Below are 11,985 nucleotides of genomic sequence, written 5' to 3' on the forward strand. Positions count from 1 at the left end.
CTCTCTCTCCTGAGAAGCAACACATGGTCGAGGGCAGGTTTGTGTTCAAGTGTGCGAAATGGAAACGGAGCAAGTTACTTTTGTGCTTTTTTAGCACGTGCCCCCTTATTTGGAGGTCGTAAACAAAAAAGTTGCACCCCAAGCGTACAGGTAATGAGCGCTCGCAAACGGCGTCCATTCAGAGGGAAACATATCAGTTGAAGGAACGAGAAAAAAAAACAAGTCAGAAACTTAACCTCAAGTGGTTTGTGCTGCATGTGGGCACTCGACCCTGGAAGAATTGTACTCATTAGAGTGTGGGGGGAAATTGGAGAGATTCTGGGAAAATCAGGCACGGCTTTGAAGGGAATGTTTTGGTTTAGAACCACTAAGATATTGTTGTTAATTGTTGATTTCCATGGCACGGAAAGCAACTTTTTTTTTCATGGAATTTAATGTTTATCTAAGAATTTCGGTTATGGCTTTAAATCAGCATAAAAAATTAGGAGGCCAATTTTTTAAATTCATTATTTTATGGAACTATACAACAAATCAACTAAAAACACTTTGACATGCATTTTCCTGCTTTGAATATCAAATTTGGGCTAGTTTATGTTTTGAAATATTGTTTAATTGCAATTTACATGTACGAGTAGGGTTATTTGTTTTACAAAATCATTCAAAATTCACCGATTTTGCTTAAAATTATCATGAGGGTTTAGTTTTGACCCTAAAAAATGAATACTTTGATTAAAAATTAAATATATTTTTTGATCATTTTATTAATAATAAAACATGAAACTCCTAGCCGATGGGTTTCCCTGCATGGATTAACTCAAATTTCGGTTATCAGCCTATTTGCAAGCACAATTGATAAAAAAAATCAGAACGATTCGTGAAACTTTTAGCAAAACGGATCACGCCAATGCACCACAAAAAGTTTATTTTTTCACAAATAAATGTTTGTCAAAACTTAATTTTTTTTTAAATCTTGGTGTTGCAAAACAACGGGACTGGTGTTAAATGAATTTTAAAACAGTTTGAATTCGCCTGTATTTTTTATACTGCTTCCTCCTCGACATTTGTCAGAGTCGAAAGACATAACATTCAACAAATAATTGCAACCATTCACAAATTTTGAATTTCAAATTTGGTGCCATATTCTCGAAATAACGAAATAAAAAATATTGCGATTTGCTTCAAACAAAACTACAGTTATGATACTATCAAAAATTTAGGAAAAGTAAAATAATTTAATCATCAAAATATTCATTTTTATTTAAAACTTTTCAAACGTCTTTTTCTGATCTGGAGATCCATAATTCAAATGTGTGTATGTTTTTATTTGATTAAAATTACATGAATAAGTGGAACAGAACAACAGTGTTTAGTTGACAATCGTTCTTGATATGGTTTTCGAATAAAAACTCAAAATTTTGTCAGTATTTTTTTTACGCCCCTTTGTTATTTGACTTTTAAAAATAGTGATTTTGTGAAAAATGTCTGATGCAGTAATTCTTGATCAAAACGTATAACACAGATTTGAAAAAAAAAACAAATAATCAAAATGATTAGTGTCAAATCGCTTAAAATAAATAAAATTATTTTTCAAAAAACATGTTAAAAAGTTTTCAAAAATAAATTTATTCTTAAAATGTATTCAAATTATTTTCTAAATATAAGACATAAGAACCTTTTCTTTTTTCGATAAAATTATCGTCGATTGTCGTATTGTCAATTTTACCGCCGATGATGGACGATCACACTTTTTTTTAATATCTCTAAAATTTATTCAATTTAAAGATATCATGTTATATTCGCACTGCTTTCACTAAGAATATATTTTTTGAAAATGTAAGTTTCAAAGTATAAATGCTCAAAATTGTTCACAAAATACCGTATTTTTTTGAAAATACTAAATTTTTTCTATGATTTTCAAAGTATCAAACGAAGCGTACTGTAGTTTCTCGAAAATACTGAAATTTTCAAAATTCGCATTATGGATATCAGACAAAGTGAAATTTTGTATGGTTTTTCTCCTTTTAAAGTTTTTTTTCAAAGAACCAAAATTATTGTATTGCTTTGCTTTTTAAACGCATTTTTTTTCAAAAATACTCAAATTTTTTCAAAAAAATATTTGGCCTAATTGAGAGGAAAAACATTAAATTTATTTGGAGTAAAAAAATATGGCAATATTTTCTTCAAACTATCCATTATTCAAACATCCAGTATATACAAAATTAATGCTTTAAAATGCAATTTCAATGACATTTTTCGGATTAAATTTTTATTTTTAATTTGTTTGTTTAATTTTCCATTGATTTATTGTTTAAAATGTGGGAATAATATCAACTACCATCTCCTAAAAACATTCTAAATGTTGCCAAAAGTATCTCAAGTTTCATGTTTTTACTTTTGTTTGTTCTTACCTTAAATTACTTTCCTATTAGCTTTACAAAAATATAAATTTTGAATTGTTTTTTTTTTATTTCAGTAATTTAATTATTGAAACATTAATGCAATCAAGATTTTTCCTCAAAATTATCATTTTTTTAAAATATTTTACGTGATCTGTATCTGCAAAAACAAAAGAATGGATCAAAAATTTTCATAAATGAAAGTAGTAAAACATTTTTTCAACCATGACATTTTTACAGAAATATAAAAGGATTCACTTTTTTAGTGAAGAATGTTACAACTTGAAAACGGTTCACTGGGTCAAAATCTCATGATTTCTTTTAGATATAAATTTTAAATCTGAAATAACAAAATATTGGGTAAAAGAATCAAACATTAATAGCAGTGCTCACAAAAATTCTTCCGCCAAACACTATTGGTCATGAATTTACAATTTAATTCCAGATAAAAATATCATACAAATTCATGGGAGGAAAGTTTGTAAAATTCAAATGAAAATATGCAATGAAAATTTTAATGAAAAAGAGTTTGATAAATTTCTTGAAAATTTCAAAAGATAAATATTTTTTTTGAATATGGTCTAAATGAAAAAAAAAATAAGTAATTTAAATTTGCACACATTTGATTCATTTTTTTTAATAATCTTGGAGATCAAACCAAATAACAATTTTCAAATCAACTTTTATTAAACGCCCTATTGAAACATAAAAACAGATATGAAGAAACGTACATGGACGTTACACACGTTTTCTATCAACTCTAGAAGAAGACTTACCCTTTCAACCATACACCCAACTGGCAGTCGCATGATTGTGATGCATGGCGGCATGAAAGTATATCAGAATCTGCATGAAATCTGTCCTCAAGCATTTTTTGCGATATATGAGTATGACATTTTTGCCCGTTACCGACAATTATCGACATTACCGACGGCTTTTTGGTTGTATTTCACAAAAAAAAAACACTTAGCAGAACGAGGATTGAACCACCAACTTCTTGGTTATTAATCCGACACGCTACCACCGCGCCATGGACGCTTGATGAAAAGTGAGTGAAAGAGCACCAACATATGCTTCTCTTTGGAGTGTTGCTCGGGGACGGGCCAGCTTTATATGTGTTGGTGAGAACTGCAGATCGCTGAAATTTTTACACGCGGGCAAAAATGATCTACGGGCTTGCTGCAAAAAATGTTATAAAATATGACATTTTCTGCAGCAAATCCAATGTTGCAGATTTTGAGATATATTTTTCCTTTGGGTGTATAATTTGATCGAAAGCACCTAATCGGTCACGAAATCACTTCTCAAGATACATATTTTCAATGACCATTTTGTACGAACATTCCGCAAAATTTTTTGGTGACTTGTAACGAAAACTGGCTTCTTCGGACATAGGGTATTCATGGACAAAGTTTCATCCAAACAAAAAACAGAAATTAGAAGATTTCGAAAAAAAAATCCAAATTCTAAGAACTACTAAGTACAAACTTCAGTACAAATTAATAAACAAAATATGCAGATTAATTTAGCACAACAAAATTATTAACAGTTTATTCCTTATGCAATTTTTTCCTGACATTCATCTTTTTTTAATTCAAATTAAATCGTGTTAAAAAAAATCAATTTGCGATGTCAATTATGATTAATCTGAGTGAACTAAGCTATCAACTAATGGAATAATTATTTGATAAAAAAGCAATTTGAAGAACATCCTGTGATTCTTATGAACTGAGCTTGCATACTTCGAAACAGAACTGGAGATTCAAGAAAAAAACAGCTATTTGAACAACCTTATCCACAATAGCAAACTCTTTTCTACAACTCCCTTCTTGATGACCAACCTTGTCATGCTCCATCGGATTGATTACAATATCTCATTCCATTAATCCACTCTACTTTTCTCCATCTCCTTCCCAAAGGCCACGTGAACGGCGTAAACGTGATAGGTCTCACCCTGCAGGGTCCCTCCGTGCCGGGGCTGGCCGTCCTCAAGCCCCCCTCCATCATGCAGCAAGGTACGGACAACGACGACGAGCCTCCCTCCCTTTTGAGAGTGTGCTTGTGTGTCAGTGTGTGATTAACCATCGCTAATTAATCAGATAAAATTTCGGCTTTCATCTTACGTGTGTCTCTCTTCCCAACCCAGGTGACTTCATTAATGTCCCCGCGCTCAACTCCCTCCAGCCGCGGCAGCCCACGACCGGAAACGTGGATTTATTGCTTCCATTACAGCCCAAGTTGCTGGTTCCGCTGAGTAAGAACCGTCTGAACTTCACGCTGAAATATTTACCACAATCTCCCTCTGTTTCAGCAATGGATCGAAGGGATTCCAACCGAAACCCGATGGAATCTACGCTGGGAGGATCGGGACTGACCGGCGGCTTTGGCTTGACGTCCACGCTGGCGACGATGCCGAGTCCAGCACCGGTTCCATGTCCGACGGCCCCGGAGGAAGTAATTTTGGAGCCCAAAGTGACGCTGCACAACGACAGCGCCATCTCGACGCCCACGTCGTTCAACGATGGCCACGATACGCCCTCGGGGGATGAAGTTTGAGGAATGGTTTGGGAGTTGGCGTTGAGGTTAGGAGCTTGCAGCTGATTTGTGCCAACTTGAAGTTGCATGGAACGGAGGCAGGGTTAGATGCGAAAGTTTAGTGTGTTTTGAGGGCGAGTTTTTTTTTAGTCAAAGAAACCAAGTAAAAGCTTTAAAAACTGTTGGATATTTGGAAGCAGATTGTGAATAGACGGACGAATGGCATGAGTAAAAAGTAAAAACCTAAAAATAGAGGTAATATTAAATGTTTTTGTCATACAAAAGCGTCCTCTAGCGAATCGTTTTAATATGCTTATAAGTGTAGATAAAGATTTGTACTTATTACCAACTAACATAATAAGTATCTTAAAAAAAGTATAGTGATAAGTTATATATGCTTAGACTGGAGAGAATTGATACTTTGAAATCATTTTTGTAAAACAAAATGTCATCAAATGATTGTTTGTTGAGTAACATATTTTAATAGGACAAGTTTTGAAGCAATTCCAATATTCAATATTGAGTTTTGATCAATGGGGAAATTTTGTCGAAGATCCTTATTGTAGGGTAGTTGACCCTATTTTAGACCTACTAAAGCAAAGCACTTACGCATTCTAGCCGGTACTCAACCATCGTTAAACCTTTTATTACCTTTTGTGGCTTTTGTCTTAGCTCTTTTCATGCACTTTGGTATAGAATTTGATAATTTGATAAAAAAATTCGCAAATTTTATCGCTGAAAATGTAAAATATTATAATGTTAATTTTGGACCTGAAAAAAATTACAACTGCAGAAAATGCACAGGCCAGCAAATCAATACTATGAGCTCTTTGTGCATCAAATGCTCTAACATCCGAACCAAATGAGTGTGGCTGTTGCGAAAAGTTGCAAATAGTTATTGAGTTTTTTTAAAATATCAATTTAAAACAGTAGTTTGCAAAAAAGTAAAAAGAGACCATTCCTCTCAAACGTATTAAACACGAAATGAAGTTCAACTAGTTTTAAGGAAGTTTAATAGTAGTTTATGCAACAAGTTGAAAAAAAGCAGTTTTTTTAGCACGAGTCGTACATTTATCCAATGAGGTTTACCGAGTTCGATAAATACGTCGAGTGCCGAAAAAATTATTTTTTGCAACGAGTTGCTTACAAAAAATTTTGCAATTCCGAAAAACGCTTTTTTCATGGAATTTTATGTCCATCATCCATGTGTTAAGTAAATTCACCGTTCAAGACAAAAAAAATATTGAAAAATGTTACTTTACGATACTAGTGTTGAAAAGTTCAGCTTTTCAGCACCCATTTCAGTGTTGAAAAGTTCAGCTTTTCAGCACCCATTTCAGTGTTGAAAAGTAGAACTTTTCAGCACTGGTATTGAAAGGTATTAATTTTCTATTCTGTTATTTTTGGTAGGGAAAAGTAGGCCGTTTCGTTTCTCCAGAAGGACAGGAAAAGTTGACAGTTTCACAGCGGAATTGCAAAAATCAGATTTTTGCAATTCCGTCGTGAAACTATTTACTTTTTCTGTCATTCTTGAACGACGAAATAGCCTACTTTTCTGTACCAAAAATAACAGAATCGAATAGCAACACTTTTCAACATAAATGCTGAAAAGTTCTACTTTTCAGCACTCAATTGGGTGCTGAAAAGTTGAAATTTTCTGCACTTGTTTCGAAAAGTAACACTTTTCAACATTTTTTTGATTTAAACGATTTATTGACAAAATACATGAAAATTTGACATAAAATTTCACTCAGTGTGTGTTTTTTGGAATTGCAAAAAAATGTTGTATGGAACTCGTTGCAAAATCGGTGAACCTCGTTGGATAAATGTACGATTCGTGCTGAAAAAATCCTCTTTTTGCAACTTGTTGCATAAACTACTATTTTATGCTTCAATGCTTATATATTTTTTTTCATCATAGCTTGGGAAATTTATTTTGAACAAAAGTTGTGCTACGATTGTTCAGTGTTTCTGTAAATCGAGATTTGATTAATTTATTTGTTGTTTTAGACATTGAATCATTTTTTTTGGCAATGTTCTAGTTTTAAAATTTTGAATGCTTATATAATTTTTGCGATTTTTTTTATTTTTCGCTGTGCACTAGTCATTTTTAAGCAAAGGTGTAAATTTATAAACAATTGTCTTATTTATTTTATATTCATATGAATCTTTTTTCATGATTTATCTTATTCTGTTGTTCAAAATTTTTATGCAAATTTCATCTTCTTTAATTTTTTAATGGTTCATAATTAGCAGTTACTTCCTTTGAATTTATGTATATTTTATTTGATAAAATTTACTGAGCAAAAATAGAATATTATTAAATTTCAATAAATACATAAAAATTTAAACAAAAGTTTCCGTTTCACAGCATTAAGAATATCTTTAGACTGTAAAAACTGTAAAAAATATTATTTATCCATGTTACGAGAGTAATTCTTTGAGACTTCCGACTACATTTATTAATATTTTTTTTTTGTAATGATGAAACTTTGTGTGTACTTTTTCTATAACCACAAAAGTTTTTTTTCATAATTAGTTCGTCTTTACAAGTTTTCATTCAATTTTGGCAGGTTTTTATACAAAAAGTTACTAAAATATTTAAAAATCTCGACAAGGAATTTTTCTGATCTATGACAAAGTACCCGTTAAAAGTCAAACTACAAAAAATGACCTTTTTTAATTTTTCTTTCCTTTGAAGAAATATTGTTTCGTCTTCGTCTTTTTTTTCTTTTTTTTTTTTGAAGAATTTATTCAGTTATATGATTCTTGAATAAATTTTTGAACTATGGCACAAGACGGTCAAAATTCATGTGCAAGTGATGTCATTTTTTCGATTAAATCATAATTATTGAAAACCGTAGAAACATTAAAAAATATTATATTTTTGTGTTTAATCTCTGATCTATAAATCATATATCATGCTTGTCAGCCCGATTTTATTCGATCATCAGTAAGTTCGGTGCGTTACATTTTTCAGAGGAAAGTAAAATTTGTTATTAAAGAGATATTATTTTTTTTAAAATGATTTTTAGGAAACAAGAAATTTGAGTTTTTCAAAAAAGTTTAGCCAAAATTTCTTTTTAAACATTTGTTATTGATAGAAATTTATAAAATGTGGCAAAATGCTCAAATAAATTTCGAACAATATAAAAAACTTTATTTATGATTTGTTTTCGAACTTTTCCTGCCACTTGTAAATTTTTATTCATATACATTTTACAGACATAGAAAAATAAATAGCTCAACTGCTCTGCGTTTTCTTCCCCTGCAGTTTTGAGTATCGTTCTTTCACATTCTTTGTAAAATGTTAAGAAAAAAAAGAAATGAAAAAATCATGTATTACATGCTTTGAACATCCAATTGTATTATCCAAAGCATGTTACAACCAAAGTTTATTTCGCTGATACTTTTTGTAGAGCATTGTAATCAACAAATATTTTCGAAAATGAGTTTCAAAATGCCTTTGTAAAATCTTGAGGAATGCTTAAATAAAAAACTCAATGTTCAAATGCACTTGGGACAGTTTGTAAGTTAATTAATGAGAATTTCACGGCATTTCGCAGAATTTACGAAATTTCACGGTCAAAGGCAAACATCACGAATGACGCAACATCCGCGAAATCGCGGAAAATCGTTTGCCCTTATCATTTATAATATCATCTCTGATAATATTTTCTTCCAAAAAGCAAATTCCCTTTTAATTTGCTCGAAACGTAATGAAACTTTGACCAAAGGTTGCGGAGATACTGAAAGAAAATTACACAAGAAAACAAGGTTTATTTCTATATCACCTAAATATCGTTGAATTTTTAAGTGACGATAGCTTTCGAATATGATATATAACGTATAATGTGGTCGAAAATGAATGTTTTTTTGCGTTTCCAAATTTTAGGGTTAATTTGAAAAACACTGAGTTGATGTTGATGAGTTTCATATATTTTTTTTTCTTTATAACAAATTTTATCCATCCAGTTTGTTTTTAACCCTTAACTTACCTGAGACAGTTTTAAATTAACTACATAAACCTGGATATCAACCCAATTTTAAATGAAAACGCCTGTCATGTTCTTTAAAAAAGAGAATTTGTGAAATTTACACAAATGTTCTATCTAAAAAGTTTTGTTGTGTACAGCTATGAGTTACTAGAAAGAGTTTAAACAGTCAAATATTTACAATCGTTTCACTTATCAAAGCTCTCCATTCTAAGAAAATTGTTAAGAAGTAAAAGAACTCTCGAATCGTCTGTTATTTGGTAACGAAACCTAAATGTATCGATCACAAAGGAATTGTCATCGAACTGGTTGAGACAAAGCAAAAAATTGTACCCACTGGGAATGAAACGTACCACTGTTAATCGAAGTACTATGATAACTAGCCTAGAGAAATGGTGAACAATTTTGTAGATACAAAAAACTAAGTGAACGAAAAGTGAACTTATCCGTGGATGCCACAAGAAGAGAGATTTTATAAGATGATTTCAAACCTATTACTTCGCCAGCGAAGATCATTATTATTACCTACCCTATTACGACACAGCAGAACACAATTAACACTGGGCAAGACAAAGATGTTTACTGTAAAGTTACGATGTCATGGAAGAAATTTTTTAACCAGCCAAATAAAACAGATTTCATCGAATCAAAATAATGCTCTCTTTTTTTTCGGTGAAAGTCAATGAGAAAGTCCCAAATCAGCTTTGAACTCGACTGCAGAAATTTGCATTTTTGAGCAAGTTCGGTTCGATTCCAAGGATTTCGTCCCCCATTTGAATGCTAATTCGATTAAAATTGGCGCCAACAAAAAAAAAGTGAAGAAGCCCTCCTCCAAACTGCAAGCAAGATAATGACTTTCGAAGTTGGTTGGATTCACGAATTTGCCAGCTAAAAGGGATTTAAATTTTTTTTGAGGTGGTTTGGACTCTCTTATCAAGAAGCTTTTCACTTCGATGAGAGGGGGAAATCCTTGTTGTAGACTGTGGTGGTGAGCTGGTTTTCCAATTTGCAAGTTTAGTTTACGCGGTCACACTGCAATTGACATTCCGGGAATGTTGTTTTGACGGGGGAAAATTTCGAGAAGTTGGTTGGATTTCGTGTTTTGAGGAAGTTATTTTTTTGGTTTGTGGGGGGCGGTTGTTTGTTGGACTTGTTGGAGGGTAAATTTTGAAAACAATTGGCGAGGGTGACTTTTCCGAAAAGATTTTCCGGCTTTGTAGCTTGTGGATTGGGGATGAAACCCAATAAATCATTCTTTATCTGAGATACAATCTGTAATTTTTCTTATTCAAAATGCAGATAAAACCACCTTCCCTTCCTGCAGATTTATTCCAACAGAGTGGTGAATATCTATGAATTTATAAGTATGTACTTCATATGAGTCTATATTAAAAAAAAAAACAAGGTTATATCAAGAATGCCAACATCTCAATTCTTAAATAAATTAGGGGAAAAAATAAAATAAATAATGTGAAATAACAAAATATAAAGAAACTAAAAGAACTTGAAGAACTAAAGGAACTAAAGGAATTAAAACAACTAAAGGAACTAAAAGAATTAAAACAACTAAAGGAACTACAGAAAAAAGGAACTAAAGGAACTAATGGAACCAAAGGAACTAAAGGAACTAAAGGAACTAAAGGAAATAAAGGAACTAAAGGAAAAAAAGGAACTAAAGGAAAAAAAGGAACTAAAGGAACAAAAGGAACAAAAGGAACAAAAGAAACAAAAGGAACTAAAGGAACTAAAGGAACAAAAGGAACTAAAGGAACAAAAGAAACAAAAGGAACTAAAGGAACACAAGGAACTAAATGAACTAAATGAACTAAAGGAATTAAAGGAACTAAAGGAACTAAAGGAACTAAAAGAACTAAAGGAACTAAAGGAACTAAAGGAACCAAAGGAACTAAAGGAACTAAAGGAACCAATGGAACTAAAGGAACTAAAGGAACTAAAGGAATTAAAGGAATTAAAGTAACTAAAGGAATTAAAGGAACTAAAGGAATTAAAGGAATTAAAGTAACTAAAGGAATTAAAGGAATTAAAGGAACTAAAGGAACTAAAGGAACTAAAGGAACTAAAGGAACTAAAGGAACTAAAGGAACTAAAGGAACTAAAGGAACTAAAGGAACTAAAGGAACTAAAGGAACTAAAGGAACTAAAGGAACTAAAGGAACTAAAGGAACTAAAGGAACTAAAGGAACAAAAGGAACTAAAGGAACAAAAGAAACAAAAGGAACTAAAGGAACACAAGGAACTAAATGAACTAAAGGAACTAAAGGAATTAAAGGAGCTAAATGGACTAAAGGAATAAAAAGAACTAAAGGAAAAATAGCTTAAAACTCAAAAACTAAAGATCTAAAGATCTAAAGAGAAAGATTAAAGTTAAGAAGCCACCCTGTTAATAATTCAAACAAACAGTGACGCAAATCCGTGTCCCAGCTAATCTCTCTCCCCGACTTCCAACTCACTTAATCACACCCCAAAACAAGCAGGAACAATATTATATGCAACCCTCTTCAAAAAGTTTTCCCTCCCCATGAAAAGAATTTATTGTGCTGGGCCAGTTTCAGGTAAGAATTTACGAGAAAATTTCTAGTAGAAGCTCGACAGACCCTTTTCGCTTTGCCGGAGTGTGTTCAAAGTCTGTTCTCTCTGCTGACCACATAAACCACTGTTCCGGGGGCCCAGGTTAGTCTTCGAAACGCTCCAGCAACAAAGTTCATCTTTTTCCCAGAAATCCTCCCGGAGTTGAGGCTGGCCTTTATCTGGGTTAAGTGTAACCGCAGTTGGAAATTTATGCTTACCACCTTCCACCTAGGCTTCCCTGCTGCATTATTTTTGAAGGTAAGAAAAAGGGGGTTCTGAGTGGTCACAAGAAAGTTGGTTCCTCGCTTCTCCCAGGAGGACAGTTTAAATGCGTCCAACGTTTCGAAATATTAAGAGGATCTATTCCCCCACATTTGGAAGAGCAACTAGAATGAGTGCAGGACGCTTGGACTTCTTCGGAGCTCAATTTGCAATTAAAAACAGATTTAGATTCCAATTCCAAGTCTACT

General features: G+C 32.3%; 1 protein-coding gene across 1 annotated transcript in view; it reads left to right on the top strand.

The window, feature by feature from the left end:
* Positions 1-5,532, top strand: part of LOC120419919 (potassium voltage-gated channel protein Shaw-like) — a 106,564-nt gene extending 101,032 nt beyond the window's left edge. The window contains exons 9-11 of the mRNA XM_039582786.2: positions 4,316-4,411; positions 4,543-4,650; positions 4,708-5,532. Of these exons, the coding sequence (XP_039438720.1) occupies positions 4,316-4,411; positions 4,543-4,650; positions 4,708-4,952 (449 nt within the window). The 3' untranslated portion in view covers positions 4,953-5,532. The remainder of the gene's footprint in view (positions 1-4,315; positions 4,412-4,542; positions 4,651-4,707) is intronic.
* The last annotated feature ends 6,453 nt before the right edge of the window (positions 5,533-11,985 follow it).

This window comes from Culex pipiens, unplaced genomic scaffold, assembly GCF_016801865.2.
Source record: "Culex pipiens pallens isolate TS unplaced genomic scaffold, TS_CPP_V2 Cpp_Un0005, whole genome shotgun sequence".
Taxonomy (NCBI): Eukaryota; Metazoa; Arthropoda; class Insecta; order Diptera; family Culicidae; genus Culex; species Culex pipiens.